The sequence below is a fragment of the Hordeum vulgare genome, chromosome 6H, assembly GCF_904849725.1.
Source record: "Hordeum vulgare subsp. vulgare chromosome 6H, MorexV3_pseudomolecules_assembly, whole genome shotgun sequence".
Lineage (NCBI taxonomy): Eukaryota > Viridiplantae > Streptophyta > Magnoliopsida > Poales > Poaceae > Hordeum > Hordeum vulgare.
In genome coordinates, this window is record NC_058523.1 from 542,668,711 (window position 1) to 542,685,457 (window position 16,747).

The window sequence follows — 16,747 nt, forward strand, 5'->3', positions numbered from 1 at the left end:
GAGTCCCGGATGGGATCACGGACGTCACGAGGGTTTCCGGAATGGTCCGGAGACGAAGATTGATATATAGGATGACCTCATTTGGTTACCGGAAAGTTTCCGGGCATTACCGGAAAAGTTTCGGGCTCATCGGTAGTGTACCGGGAGTGCCGGGAGGGGTGCCGGGGACCATCGGGAGGGGTGTCACGCCCCAAGGGGTCTCATGGGCTATGGGAAGAGATAAACCAGCCCCTAGTGGGCTGGAATAAGTTCCCACTAAGGCCCATAAGGTTTGAGAAGGAAAAAACACAAGGTGGAAAGAGTTTCCAAGTGGGAAGGTGGAATCCTACTCCAAGTAGGATTGGAGTAGGACTCCTCCACCTCCAATTTCGGCCAAACCTTTGGGTTTTGAGGCTGCCTCCTCCCCTCCCTCCCACCTATATATACGGAGGTTTTAGGGCTGATTTGAGACGACTTTCTCACGGCTGCCCGACCACATACCTCCATAGTTTTTCCTCTAGATCACGTTTCTGCGGAGCTCGGGCGGAGCCCTGCTGAGACAAGATCATCACCAACCTCCGGAGCGCCGTCACGCTGCCGGAGAACTCTTCTACCTCTCCGTCTCTCTTGCTGGATCAAGAAGGCCGAGATCATCGTCGAGCTGTACGTGTGCTGAACGCGGAGGTGCCGTCCGTTCGGTACTAGATCGTGGGACTGATCCCGGGATTGTTCGCGGGGCGGATCGAGGGACGTGAGGACGTTCCACTACATCAACCGCGATCTCTAATCGCTTCTGCTGTACGATCTACAAGGGTACGTAGATCGCTCATCCCCTCTCGTAGATGAACATCACCATGATAGGTCTTCGTGCGCGTAGGAAAATTTTTGTTTCCCATGCGACGTTCTCCAACAGTGGCATCATGAGCTAGGTTCATGCGTAGATGTCTTCTCGAGTAGAACACAAAAGGTTTTGTGGGCGGTGATGTGCGTTTTGCTGCCCTCCTTAGTCTTTTCTTGATTCCGCGGTATTGTTGGATTGAAGCGGCTTGGACCGACATTACTCGTACGCTTACGAGAGACTGGTTTCATCGTTACGAGTAACCCCCTTTGCTCAAAGATGACTGGAAAGTGACGGTTTCTCCAACTTTAGTTGAATCGGATTTGACCAAGGAGGTCCTTGGATGAGGTTAAATAGCAACTCATATATCTCCGTTGTGGTGTTTGCGTAAGTAAGATGCGATCCTGCTAGATACCCCCGGTCACCACGTAAAACTTGCAACAACAAAATTAGAGGACGTCTAACTTGTTTTTGCAGGGTATGCTTGTGATGTGATATGGCCAACGATGTGATGTGATATATTGGATGTATGAGATGATCATGTTGTAATAGAAATATCGACTTGCACGTCGATGGTACGGCAACCGGCAGGAGCCATAGGGTTGTCTTTATAACTAACGTTTGTGCTTGCAGATGCGTTTACTATTTTGCTAGGACGTAGCTTTAGTAGTAATAGCATGAGTAGCACGACAACCCCGATGGCGACACGTTGATGGAGATCATGATGATGGAAATCATGGTGTGACGCCGGTGACAAGAAGATCGTGCCGGTGTTTTGGTGATGGAGATCAAGAAGCACGTGATGATGGCCATATCATGTCACTTATGAATTGCATGTGATGTTAATCCTTTTATGCACCTTATTTTGCTTAGAACGACGGTAGCATTATGAGGTGATCTCTCACTAAAATTTCAAGACGAAATTGTGTTCTCCCCGACTGTGCACCGTTGCTACAGTTCTTCGTTTCGAGACACCACGTGATGATCGGGTGTGATAGACTCAACGTTCACATACAACGGGTGCAAAACAGTTGCGCACGCGGAACACTCGGGTTAAGCTTGACGAGCCTAGCATGTGCAGACATGGCCTCGGAACACATGAGACCGAAAGGTCGAGCATGAATTGTATAGTTGATATGATTAGCATAGAGATGCTTACCACTGAAACTATTCTCGACTCACGTGATGATCGGACTTGAGATAGTGGATTTGGATCATGTACCACTCAAATGACTAGAGAGATGTACTTTTTGAGTGGGAGTTCTTAAGTAATATGATTAATTGAACTAATTGTCATGAACATAGTCTAATGGTATTTGCGAATTACGATGTAGCTTGCGCTATAGCTCTACTGTTTTTATATGTTCCTAGAGAAAATTTAGTTGAAAGTTGATAGTAGCAAACTTTGCAGACTGAGTCTGTAAAACCGAGGATTGTCCTCGTTGCTGCACAGAAGGCTTATGTCCTTAATGCACCACTCGGTGTGCTGCACCTCGAGCGTCGTCTGTGGATGCTGTGAACATCCGACATACACGTTTCTGATTACTACACAATAGTTCAGTGCAAGATACTTAATGGCTTAGAAGCAAGGCGCCGAAAACGTTGTAAAACGTCACGGAACATAAGTGATGTTCTAAAGAGATGAAATTGTGATTTCATGCTTGTGCCCTTGTTAAGAGGTACGAGACCTCCAACAAGATTCTTTGTCCACAAAGTAAAAGAGAAAAGCTCAATCGATGAGCGTGTGCTCAGATTGTTTGAGTACGACAATCACTTGAATCAAGTGGGAGTTAATCTTCCAGATGAGATGGTGATGGTTCTCCAAAAGACACTGCCACCAAGCTGTGAGAGCTTCGTGATGAACTATAACATATTGAGGATAGATACAATGATCCTTGAGCGATTCGTGATGTTTGACACTGCGAAAGTAGAAATCAAGAAGGAGCGTCAATAGTTGATGGTTTGTAAAACCACTAAGTTTCAAGAAAGGCAAGGGCTAGAAGGGATACTTCGTGAAACGGCAAAACAGTTGCTGCACTAATGAAGAGACCCAATATTAAACCCAAACCCGAGACTAAGTGCTTCCGTAATGAGGGGAACAATCACTGAGGCGGAGCAACTCAAGATACTTGGTAGATAAGATGGCTGGCAAAAGTCGAAAGAAGTGTATTTGATATACATGATGTTGATGTGTACTTTACTAGTACTCCTAGTAGCACGAGGGTATTGGATACCAGTTCAGTTGCTAAGTGATTAGTGACGCGAAATGAAAGCTACGGCATAAACGGAGACTAGCTAAAGGCGAGGTGACGATACGTGTTGGAAGTGTTTCCAAGATTGATGTGATCAAACGTCGCACGCTCCCTCTATCATCGGGATTGGTGTTAAACCTAAATAATTGTTATTTCGTGCTTGCGTTAAACATGAACATGATTGGATCGTGTTTATTGCAATACGATTATTCATTTAAAGAGAATAATGGTTACTCTATTTTCTTGAATAATCACCTTCAATGGTTTATTGAATCTCGATCGTAGTGTTACACATGTTCATGATATTGGTGCCAAAAGATACGAGTTGATGATGATAGTACCACTTACTTGTGGCACTGCCGCTTAAGTCATGTTAGTATAAATTGCATGAAGAGGCTCCATGCTGATGGATCTTTGACCTCACCTGATTTCGAATCACTAGTGACATGCAAATCATACCACATGAGCAAGGCCTTGTTTTCATTGAGATGAAATAAGATAGTAACTTGTTGAAAGTGATACATTTTGATGTATGCAGTCCAATGGGTGCTGAGGCACGTAGTGGATATCATTATGTTCTTACTTCACTGACGATTTGAGTAGATACATGAGTATTTACTTAATGAATCACAAGTCTGAAATGTTGAAAAGTTCAATTCCGTTTCAGAGTGAAGTTCGTCGTAACAAGAGGATAAACTGTCTACGATATGATCATGGAAATGAATATCTGAGTTATGAGTTTTGGTACGCAGTTAAGACAATGTGGAAATTGTTTCGCAGTTCATGCCACCTGGAACATCATAGTGTGATGATGTGTCTGAACGTCATAGCCACGCACTATTTGGTATGGTGCATACTATGATGTCTCTTATCGAATTACCACTATCGTTTATGGGTTATGCATTAGAGACAACCGCACTCACTTTAAATAGGGCACCGCGTATTTCCGTTGAGATGACACAGTATAGACTGAGGTTTAGAGAAATCTAAACTGTCGTTTCTTGAAAGTTTGGGGCTTCGACACTTGTGTGAAAAAGTTTCAGTCTGATAAGCTCGAACCCAAAGCGGATAAATGCATCTTCATAGGATATCCAAAACAGTTGGGTACATCTCCTATCTCAGATCCGAAAGCAAAGTGTTTGTTTCTAGAAACGGATCCTTTCTCGAGGAAAGGTTTCTCTCGAAAGAATTGAGTGGGAGGGTAGTAGAACTTGATGAGGTTATTGAACCATCACTTCAACCAGTGTGTAGCAGGGCGCAGGAAGTTGTTCCTGTGGCGCCTACACCAATTGAAGTGGAAGCAGATGATGGTGATCATCAAGCATCGGATCAAGTTACTACAAGCCTCGTAGGTTGACAAGGCCGCATACTACTACAGAGTGGTACGGTAACCCTGTCTTGGAGGTCATGTTGTTGAGCAACAGTGAACCTACGAGTTATGGAGAAAGCGATGGTGGGCGCAGATTCTGACAAATGGCTGGAAGCCATGAAATCCGAGAGAGGATCCATGTATAAAACAAAGTGTAGACTTTGAAAGAACTACTTGATGGTCATAAGACTATTGAGTAAAGATGGATCTTTAAAAGAAGACAGACGATGATGGTGATAAGTCACTATTAAGAAAAGCTCGACTTGTCGCAAAGATGTTTTCGACAAGATCAAACAGTTGACTATGATGAGACTTTCTCACTCGTAGCGATGCTAAAGGTCTGTTGGAATTATGTTAGTTGTTGATGCATTATTTATGAAATATTGCACGTAGGATGTCAAAACATTGTTTTCTCGACGGTTTCCTTGAGCAAACATTGTATGTGATACAACCAGAAGGTTTTGACGATCCTAAAGATACTAACAAGTATGCAAGCTCCAGTGATCCTTCAATGGACTGGTGCAAGCATCTCGGAGTTGGAATATACACTTTGATGAGATGATCAAAGATTTTGGGTTTGTACAAGGTTTATGAGAAACTTGTATTTCCAAAGAAGTGAGTGGGAGCACTATAGAATTTCTGATAGGTATATGTGGTTGACATATTGTGGATCAGAAGTAATGTAGAATTTCTGTAAAGCATACAAGGTTGTTTGAAAGAAGTTTTCAAAGGAGTACCTGGATTACGCTACTTGAACGTTGAGCATCAAAGATCTATGGAGATAGATCGAAAGCGCTTAATAGAAGTTTCAACAAGATGCATGCCTTGACAAGTTTTTGAAAGAGTTCAAAATAGACCAGCAAAGAAGGAGTTCTTGGTTGCGTTGTGAGGTGTGAATTTGAGTAAGACTCAAAACCCGACCACGGCAGAATAAAGAGAATAGACGAAGGTCGTCTTCTATGCCTTAGCCGTAGAATCTAAAGTATGCCATGTTGTGTACCGCACCTGATGTGTGCCTTGACTCAAAGTATGTTGAGAGGTACAGAGAGTGATCCATGATTGAATCACTAGCAGCGGTCAAAATTTATCCTTAGTAACTAATGGACTAAGGAATTTTTCTCAATTATGGAGGTGGTTAAAGAGTTCGTCGTAAAGGGTTACGTCGATGCAAGCTTTGACACTAATCCGAATAACTATGAGTAGTGAAACGGATTCGTATAGTAGAGTAGATATTTGGAGTATTTCCGAATAGCACGTAGTAGCAGCATCTATAAGATGACATAAAGATTTGTAAAGAACGCACGGATCTGAAAGTTTCAGAACCGTTGACTAAAACCTCTCTCACGAGCAAGACGTGATCAGACCCCATAACTATATGGGTGTTGGATTCGTTGGAATCACATGGTGATGTGAACTAGATTATTGACTCTAGTGCAAGTGGGAGACTGTTGGAAATATGCCCTAGAGGCAATAATAAATTAGTTATTATTATATTTCTTAGTTCATGATAATCGTTTATTATCCATGCTATAATTGTATTGATTGGAAACACAATACTTGTGTGGATACATAGACAAAACACTGTCCCTAGTAAGCCTCTAGTTGACTAGCTCGTTGATCAAAGATGGTCAAGGTTTCCTGGCCATAGGCAAGTGTTGTCACTTGATAACGGGATCACATCATTAGGAGAATCATGTGATGGACTAGACCCAAACTAATAGACGTAGCATGTTGATCGTGTCATTTTGTTGCTACTGTTTTCTGCGTGTCAAGTATTTATTCCTATGACCATGAGATCATATAACTCACTGACACCGGAGGAATGCTTTGTGTGTATCAAACGTCGCAACGTAACTGGGTGACTATAAAGATGCTCTACAGGTATCTCCGAAGGTGTTAGTTGAGTTAGTATGGATCAAGACTGGGATTTGTCACTCCGTGTGACGGAGAGGTATCTCGGGGCCCACTCGGTAATACAACATCACACATAAGCCTTGCAAGCAATGTAACTTAGTGTAAGTTGCGGGATCTTGTATTACGGAACGAGTAAAGAGACTTGCCGGTAAACGAGGTTGAAATAGGTATACGGATACTGACGATCGAATCTCGGGCAAGTAACATACCGAAGGACAAAGGGAATGACATACGGGATTATACGAATCCTTGGCACTGAGGTTCAAACGATAAGATCTTCGTAGAATATGTAGGATCCAATATGGGCATCCAGGTCCCGCTATTGGATATTGACCGAGGAGTCTCTCGGGTCATGTCTACATAGTTCTCGAACCCGCAGGGTCTGCACACTTAAGGTTCGACGATGTTTTATGCGTATTTGAGTTATATGGTTGGTTACCGAATGTTGTTCGGAGTCCCGGATGGGATCACGGACGTCACGAGGGTTTCCGGAATGGTCCGGAGACGAAGATTGATATATAGGATGACCTCATTTGGTTACCGGAAAGTTTCCGGGCATTACCGGAAAAGTTTCGGGCTCATCGGTAGTGTACCGGGAGTGCCGGGAGGGGTGCCGGGGACCATCGGGAGGGGTGTCACGCCCCAAGGGGTCTCATGGGCTATGGGAAGAGATAAACCAGCCCCTAGTGGGCTGGAATAAGTTCCCACTAAGGCCCATAAGGTTTGAGAAGGAAAAAACACAAGGTGGAAAGAGTTTCCAAGTGGGAAGGTGGAATCCTACTCCAAGTAGGATTGGAGTAGGACTCCTCCACCTCCAATTTCGGCCAAACCTTTGGGTTTTGAGGCTGCCTCCTCCCCTCCCTCCCACCTATATATACGGAGGTTTTAGGGCTGATTTGAGACGACTTTCTCACGGCTGCCCGACCACATACCTCCATAGTTTTTCCTCTAGATCACGTTTCTGCGGAGCTCGGGCGGAGCCCTGCTGAGACAAGATCATCACCAACCTCCGGAGCGCCGTCACGCTGCCGGAGAACTCTTCTACCTCTCCGTCTCTCTTGCTGGATCAAGAAGGCCGAGATCATCGTCGAGCTGTACGTGTGCTGAACGCGGAGGTGCCGTCCGTTCGGTACTAGATCGTGGGACTGATCGCGGGATTGTTCGCGGGGCGGATCGAGGGACGTGAGGACGTTCCACTACTTCAACCGCGATCTCTAATCGCTTCTGCTGTACGATCTACAAGGGTACGTAGATCGCTCATCCCCTCTCGTAGATGAACATCACCATGATAGGTCTTCGTGCGCGTAGGAAAATTTTTGTTTCCCATGCGACGTTCTCCAACAGATCGGACACGGGTTAGTCAACATGGATCATGTATCACTTAGATGACTAGAGGGATGTTGATTTAAGTGGGAGTTCATACTTAATTTGATTAAATGAACTTTATTGTCATGAACTTAGTCTAAAAGTTGTCTTTATAAATATTGTAGATGTCCAACGTCAACCTCAATTTCAACGCATTCCTAGAGAAAAACAAGCTGAAAGATGATGGTAGCAACTATGCGGACTGGGTTCGCAACTTGAAGCTCATCCTTGAAGCAGCTAAAAAGGCTTATGTCCTTAATGCGCCGCTAGGTGACCCTCCCGCTCCCGCAGCAGCCCAGGACATTCTGAACGTCTGGCAAACGCGGAGTGATGACTACTCTCTGGTTAGGTGTGGCATGTTATACAGTTTAGAAACGGGGCTCCAAAGGCGTTTTGAGCAACACGGGGCATATGAGATGTTCCAGGAGCTGAAGCTAGTTTTTCAAGCTCATGCCCGTGTCGAGAGATATGAAGTCTCCGACAAGTTCTTTAGCTGTAAGATGGAGGAGAACAGTTCTGTCAGTGAGCACATACTCAAAATGTCTGGGTTACACGGTCGTCTGACTTCACTTGGAGTCGAACTTCCGGATGATGCTATAATTGACAGAATCCTCCAGTCTCTCCCACCAAGCTACAAAGGCTTTGTGCTCAACTACAACATGCAAGGGATGGAGAAGACCATTCCCGAGTTGTACTCGATGCTCAAGTTTGCAGAAGTAGAAATCAAGAAAGAGCATCAAGTGTTGATGGTCAACAAGACCACTAGTTTCAAGAAAGGCAAGGGTAAGAAGAACTTCAAGAAAGACGGCAAAGCTGTTGCCGCGCCCGGTAAGCCAGATGCCGGGAAGAAGAAAAAGAACGGACCCAAACCTGAGACTGAGTGCTTCTATTGCAAGGGAAAGGGTCACTGGAAGCGGAACTGCCCCAAATACTTAGCGGACAAGAAGGCCGGCAACGTTAAAGGTATATGTGATATACATGTTATTGATGTGTACCTTACCAGCACTCGTAGTAGCTCCTGGGTATTTGATACCGGTGTTGTTGCTCACATTTGCAACTCAAAGCAGGAACTGCGGAATAAGCGGAGACTGGCCAAGGACGAGGTGACGATGCGCGTCGGGCATGGTTCAAAAGTCGATGTGATCGCCGTCGGCACGCTACCTCTACATCTACCGTCGGGATTAGTTTTAAACCTTAATAATTGTTATTTAGTACCAGCTTTAAGCATGAACATTGTATCAGGGTCTTGCTTAATGCGAGACGGCTACTCATTTAAGTCAGAGAATAATGGTTGTTTTATTTATATGAGTGATATGTTTTACGGTCATGCTCCGTTGGTGAATGGTTTATTCTTGATGAATCTCGATCGTGATGTTACACATATTCATAGTGTGAGTACCAAAAGATGCAAAGTTGATAATGATAGTCCCACATACTTGTGGCACTGCCGCCTTGGTCATATCGGCGTTAAGCGCATGAAGAAGCTCCATACTGATGGACTATTAGAGTCTCTTGACTTTGAATCGTTTGACACATGCGAACCATGCCTCATGGGCAAGATGACTAAGACTTCATTCTCAGGAATAATGGAGAGAGCAACCGACTTATTGGAAATAATACATACTGATGTGTGTGGTCCAATGAACGTTGAAGCTCGCGGTGGTTATCGTTATGTTCTCACCCTCACTGATGATTTGAGTAGGTATGGGTATATCTACTTGATGAAGCACAAATCTGAGACGTTTGAAAAGTTCAAGGAATTTCAGAGTGAGGTTGAGAATCAACGTGACAGAAAAATTAAATGTCTACGATCTGATCGTGGAGGTGAATATTTGAGTCACGAGTTTGGCACACACCTAAGGAAGTGTGGAATCGTTTCACAACTGACGCCGCCTGGCACACCGCAGCGCAACAGAGTGTCTGAACGTCGTAATCGCACTTTATTAGATATGGTACGATCTATGATGTCTCTCACCGACTTACCGCTATCATTTTGGGGATACGCACTAGAAACTGCAGCATTCACTTTAAATAGGGCACCGTCTAAATCCGTTGAGACGACACCGTATGAACTGTGGTTTGGCAAGAAACCTAAGTTGTCGTTTCTTAAAGTTTGGGGCTGCGATGCTTATGTGAAGAATCTTCAACCAGAAAAGCTCGAACCCAAAGCGGAGAAATGCGTATTCATAGGATACCCTAAGGAAACTATTGGGTATACCTTCTATCTTAGATCCGAAGGTAAAACCTTTGTTTCCAAGAACGGATCCTTTCTAGAGAAAGAGTTTTCTCGAAAGAAGTAAGTGGGAGGAAGGTAGAACTTGATGAGGTAATCACACCCCCTCTCGAACAGGATAGTAGCGCAACGCGGGAAGTTGTTCCTGTGGCGCCTACACCGACCGCAGAGGAAGTTAATGTGATGATCATGAAGCTTCGGATCAAGTTACTACTGAACCGCGAAGGTCCACAAGGGCACGGTCCGCACGAGAGTGGTACGGCAACCCTGTGATGGAAATCATGTTGTTAGACAACGGTGAACCTTCGAACTATGAAGAAGCGATGGCGGGCCCGGATTCCAACAAATGGCTTGAGGCTATGAAATCTGAGATAGGATCCATGTATGAGAACAAAGTATGGACTTTGGTGGACTTGCCCGATGACCGGCGAGCCATAGAAAATAAATGGATCTTCAAGAAGAAGACTGATGCAAATGGTAATGTAACTATTTACAAAGCTCGACTTATCGCAAAGGGTTTTCGACAAATTCAAGGAATTGACTACGAAGAGACTTTCTCTCCTGTAGCGAAGCTGAAATCAGTCCGAATCATGTTAGCAATTGCCGCGTTTTATGATTATGAAATTTGGCAAATGGACGTCAAAACAACGTTCCTTAACGGGAACCTTAAAGAAGAGTTGTATATGATGCAACGAGAAGGTTTTGTCGACCCTAAGGGTGCTAACAAAGTGTGCAAGCTCCAGCGCTCCATCTATGGGCTGGTGCAAGCATCTCGGAGTTGGAACATTCGCTTTAATGAAGTGATTAAAGCGTTTGGGTTCATACAGGTTTACGGAGAAGCCTGTCTGTACAAGAAAGTGAGTGGGAGCTCTGTAGCTTTCCTCATACTGTATGTGGATGACATATTATTGATGGGGAATAATATAGAGATGTTGGAGAGCATAAAGGCCTATTTGAACAAGAGTTTTTCAGTGAAGGACCTTGCAGAAGCTGCATACATATTAGGCATCAAGATCTATAGAGATAGATCAAGACGCCTCATAGGTCTTTCGCAAAGTACATACCTTGACAAGATATTGAAGAAGTTCAATATGGAAAACTCGAAGAAAGGGTTCTTGCCAGTTTTCCAAGGTATGAGATTGAGTAAGACTCAGTCGCCGACCACGGCAGCAGATAGAGAGAAGATGAGTTCTGTCCCCTACGCTTCAGCCGTGGGCTCTCTAATGTATGCCATGTTGTGTACCAGACCTGATATAAACCTTGCCATAAGTTTGGTAGGGAGGTACCAAAGTGATCCCGGTATGGAACACTGGACAGCGGTCAAGAATGTCCTTAAGTACCTGAAAAGGACTAACGAAATGTTTCTCGTTTATGGTGGTGACGAAGAGCTCGTCGTAAAGGGTTACGTCAACGCTAGCTTCGACACAGATCCGGATGAATCCAAGTATATGTGTTGAATGGTGGGGCAGTGAGCTGGTGCAGCAGCAAGCAAGAAGTCATGGCAGCATCTACATGTGAAGCAGAGTACATAGCTGCTTCAGAAGCGGCTCATGAAGGAATTTGGATGAAGGAGCTCATCACCGACCTTGGAGTGGTTCCAAGCGCGTCGGGTCCTATGACACTCTTTTGTGATAACACTGGAGCCATTGCCATAGCCAAGGAGCCCAGGTTTCACCGGAAGACGAAGCACATCAAACGCCGCTACAATTCCATCCAGGACCATGTCCAGAGTGGAGTGATAGATATTTGTAAAGTACACACGGATCTGAATATTGCAGACCCGTTGACTAAACCTCTTCCACGAGCAAAACATGATCAACACCATAATGCTATGGGTGTTCGATACATCACAATGTACCTAGATTATTGACTCTAGTGCAAGTGGGAGACTGTTGGAAATATGCCCTAGAGGCAATAATAAAATGGTTATTATCATATTTCCTTGTTCATGATAATCGTCTATTGTTCATGCTATAATTGTATTAACAGGAAACAGTAAGACATGTGTGGATAAATAGATCACAATGTGTCCCTAGCAAGCCTCTAGTTGGCTAGCTCGTTAGTCAATAGATGATCATGGTTTCCTGATCATGGACATTGGATGTTATTGATAACGGGATCACATCATTGGGAGAATGATGTGGTGGACAAGACCCAATCCTAAGCCTAGCACTAGATCGTATTGTTCGTATGCTAAAGCTTTTCTAATGTCAAGTATCTTTTCCTTTGACCGTGAGATTGTGCAACTCCCGGATACCGTAGGAGTGCTTTGGGTGTATCAAACGTCACAAGGTAACTGGGTGACTATAAAGGTGCACTACGGGTACCTCTGAAAGTGTCTGTTGGGTTGGTACGAATCGAGATCGGGATTTGTCACTCCGTGTGACGGAGAGGTATCTCTGGGCCCACTCGGTAGAACATCATCATGAGCTCAATGTGACTAAGGAGTTAGTCACACGATGACGTGCTACGGAACGAGTAAAGAGACTTACCGGTAACGAGATTGAACAAAGTATAGGTATACCGACGATCGAATCTCGGGCAAGTTCTATACCGACAGACAAAGGGAATCGTATACGGGATTGATTGAATCCTTGACATCGTGGTTCATCTGATGAGATCATCGTGGAGCTAGTGGGAGCCACCATGGGTATCCAGACCCCGCTGATGGTTATTGGCCAGAGAGGTGTCTCGGTCATGTCTGCCTGTCTCCCAAACCCGTAGGGTCTACACACTTAAGGTTCGATGACGCTAGGGTTATAGGGAATTGTTGTACGAGGTTACCGAAAGTTGTTCAGAGTCCCGGATGAGATCCCGGACGTCACGAGGAGCTCCGGAATGGTCCGGAGGTAAAGATTGATATATAGGACGGATGGTTTTGGACAACGGAAGTGTTTCGGGCGTCACCGGTAACGTACCGGGACCACCGGGACCACCGGAGGTGGTCCCGGGGGACCACCGAAGGGGGGCAACGACCCCGGGAGGCTAGATGGGCTAAGTGGGGAAGGGAACCAGCCCCTAGGTGGGCTGGTGCACCCCCCACCCAGCCCATACGCACCAGAGAAGGGGGGAGGGGGGAAACCCTAGGCGCAGATGAGGCCCAAGGCCCACCTAGGGTGCGCCCCCCCTTTCCCTGCCCTGGCCGCCGCCCCCCTCCATCTGGTGGCTGCCACACCACCTAGGGGGGAACCCTAGGGGTGGCGCACCCCCCTCCCCCTCCTCCTATAAATATAGAGGGGTTTTGGCCATTGAGACACACCGTTTTCCCTCTCTCTCGGCGCAGCCCTGCTCCTCTTCCTCCTCCTCTCTGCCGGCGCTTGGCGAAGCCCTGCCGGGAGACCTCGTCTCTCCATCGACACCACGCCATCGTGTTGCTGGAGTTCTTCCCCAACCTCTCCCTCCTCCTTGCTGGATCAAGGTGCGGGAGACGTCACCGGGCTGCACGTGTGTTGAACGCGGAGGTGCCGTAGTTCGGCACTAGATCGGAATCGCTGCGAGTACGACTCCATCAACCGCGTTCTAGCAACGCTTCCGCTTAGCGATCTTCAAAGGTATGAAGATGCTCTTACCCCTCTCTCGTTGCTGGTCTCTCCATAGGAAGATCTGAATATGCATAGGAAAATTTTGAATTTATGCTACGTTACCCAACAATTTCTTGCAAGGCTTGTTGTGATGTTGCATTACCGAGTGGGTCCCGAGATACCTCTCCGTCACACGGAGTGACAAATCCCAGTCTTGATCCATGTCAACCCAACAGACACCTTTGGAGATACCTGTAGAGCACCTTTATAGTCACTCAGTAACGTTGCGACGTTTGATACACACAAGGTATTCCTTTGGTGTCTGGGAATTGCATGATCTCATGGTCATAGGAACAGATACATTGACATGCAGAAAAACAGTAGCAATAAAGTGACACGATCATATGCTACGTTTATAGTTTGGGTCTTGTCCATCACATCATTCTCCTAATGATGTGATACCGTTATCAAGTGACAACACTTGCCTATGGCCAGAAAACCTTTACCATCTTTGATCAACGAGCTAGTCAACTAGAGGCTCACTAGGGACAGTGTGTTGTCTATGTATCCGCACATGTATTTGAGTTTCCAATCAATACAATTCTAGCTTGGATAATAAACGATTATCATGAACAAGGAAATATAATAATAACCAATTTATTATTGCCTCTAGGGCATATTTCCAACAGTCGCTACTCCTTCTTTCCCTAGTGCATAACAAATATCTAGCACAAAGAGAAGAAGGAGAAGCGACCCCCACAACAATAGTCGGCATTCTTCTTCTCTCATATATGGTGGCTCGGGCATTTCATCGAACACCTCATGTGCATGAACTAGAGTGGCAAGAGCATGGCATGCATGGTCACACCTCAACGTCCAAAAACACATGAAAGGGTGAGCAGGGGCAAAGATTTATATAGGCAACACTTTAGTCCCGGTTTTTATCTAAAACCGGGACTAATAGCCTACCCTTTAGTCCCGGTTCGTGCCATAAACGGGACTAATGATCCGCGGCACGCTACGTGGCAGTCGATGGATTTTTAGTCCCGGGTTTTGCCCCGAACCGGGACTAATGAGGTGAACCGAACCGGGACTAATGCCTGACATTGGTCCCGGTTTGATTTGAACCGGGACTAATGGTCTACTAGTGAGGCGTAAGGGTACATGTGTCCTAATAGAACACGACTCCTACCTTGTCTACACACCGTACGACTCTAAGTCCAACTGTAACCTACCTTGTATAATAATATTCGACACAACTCTAACACTTGACCCATCCTCGAGGAGGCTTGATCCACTGTTCTGGCTGCCGGATGCAACTAGATGGGGTTTTAGTTCCCTTTGGAAAAACACATGTTTTGTTGTTCTTGTATCTTAACGCTACATCCAAATAAAACAATCGTCAAAAACCAAACTTATAATTTAATCGTGTAGCAAGTCAGCTGACCGGCCGGCCACCGAACTTGCCGGGGCCGGCCAATGCGTGGGGCGCCTGCAAAACCAGACACACACAAAAAAAACACGTTGCATGTGTTTAGCAGTTGAGAATGCTGCGCTTTAGCAAGTCTTACACTACTCATTAACAATCCAATGGATTAAACAATTGATCATGGCCCAACTTTGTGCAAGCATCCTCCCATTTAGGGCGACATGTCTAGTTAGTTGGATGGGCTTTATATATATATATATAACCAAGTTAGTTAATTAACGACAGCGATCCGGAGACATTCGCAAGTAGAATCAGTTGTTTAATTTCTCAAAAAAAGGAAATTATAGTTGTTTAATTTTGTCATGCAGCTAACTAGACATTAGCGCAGCAAACACTGGGACGTGTTGCAAAGCAGGATGCATATATACAGGCACCATCATTCATGTGGTTAAACGCTCCATCAGTTCAGACCACGACTTAATTAGCCTCTCCGCTCTACACTCTCTTCTGAGCTGAACATTGAAGCATAGTGCAGTGCAATACTCTCTTACTGGCATCGATCTCTGACAGTAACAGATGAGACGTTGCAGTTCCACCTACTTGTCACTGGCTGCAGCCGCGGTCTTGCTTCTCCTACTGACGGCGGCCATGGAGGCTGAAGGCATCCGGCTAGACGCCGAGACCCGGGCTTCAGTCGGCAGTAGCAGCAGCAACCCAGTGCACAATGTAAGTCGTGATTAATTCTGATGACCTTCTGTTTGATCGTCGATCTTAATCTTTGGATGATGCTTCCTGCGGATGCTAATTAACTTGCCTTTATTCATGATTGCAGAAACCAAGCGATGATTTGGTCAAGGGTTCTGCCACTGGCTCGGTTAGCGAGAGCGAGGCGACGAGAAGCGCCGGTGCGGCGAAAGAAGTTAGGGCAGGGGCGCATGGGTTGCCTGAGTTCCATGAAGACTACTACGTTCGAACTGTTCATGGTTCTAGGCACCACTGAGCAAAGAGTCAAAAACTAAACAGCCAGCTAGTTAGTTAGTCAGTCGCAGCGCCTGCAGACTGCCATTCATTCATAGTTGCTGAAGTTTTCATGTAAGCTTAGATAGTGAGCACATGCATGGTGGTGTGGTAGGACATCAACTGCGAAGCTAGCTTGTTAGCTCCACTTCTGCATCTCTACAGACAGCAACGATTAGCAGGAGAAGGAACAATTTTGATGTACTGACCTCTTGTCAAAGGAAACAACTGAAGTTCAGAGTTCAGTAATCTGGCAAGAACGACCATGCACCTACACAGACGACAGAGCAGCTAGTACTTGTCAGTTTACTACTGGTAATCGTGTAGTGTGTTACGTAGGAGAGTACCACTGTACCACTAGACGCAGCCGGCGATTAGTTTGTGGACATTATTCTGAGTTACTAGCCAGTACCAACTCCAACATTGCCGGATATGCTGCAGTGTTGTTTGCTGAGTGCAGTACTACTAGTCTACTGCTACCATATATCCCGGCCGGACGGCGCACTGAAGTATTCTATACCCACCCTCTGTTTTTGGCACATGCTCAATGCTAACTACTACTCCTAGATGATTGAATGAACTAGCCAACCTTTTGGAAAGCACGAAAAAATGTGCGAACTGTAAAGGATGTGGTACACGACCTTCTTGGGACAAGGAAAAAAAGGAATGTGTTGATAAAAGGCAAAAAATAGGAAATGCAGAGATATTCCAAAAAAAAATCTTGTTGTTTCGTTTTTGCTGTCATGGCAGCATTTTATGTCGCTGTGTTATGTGTTTGGTTGCCATGGTAGTATGTTTTGACCGGTGCTGGTACCATCCCAGCTCGACCC

The 16,747-nt window shown here is 45.5% G+C and overlaps 1 protein-coding gene across 1 annotated transcript; it reads left to right on the forward strand.

Annotated features, from left to right (window-relative positions):
• The first annotated feature begins 15,369 nt into the window (after window positions 1-15,369).
• On the forward strand, window positions 15,370-16,435 carry LOC123406011. Its single transcript, XM_045099514.1, has 2 exons — window positions 15,370-15,626; window positions 15,733-16,435. The coding sequence occupies exons 1-2, from the start codon at window positions 15,477-15,479 to the stop codon at window positions 15,898-15,900; spliced, it is 318 nt and encodes a 105-aa protein (XP_044955449.1). The 5' UTR covers window positions 15,370-15,476; the 3' UTR covers window positions 15,901-16,435.
• The last annotated feature ends 312 nt before the right edge of the window (window positions 16,436-16,747 follow it).

Excerpts from the sequence above, each read along its gene's own strand:
- LOC123406011 (XM_045099514.1), top strand. The coding sequence starts at position 15,477 with ATGAGACGTTGCAGTTCCACCTACTTGTCACTGGCTGCAGCCGCGGTC. Across the intron at positions 15,627-15,732 it reads GCAGCAACCCAGTGCACAAT|AAACCAAGCGATGATTTGGT; the intron begins GTAAGTCGTGAT and ends TCATGATTGCAG.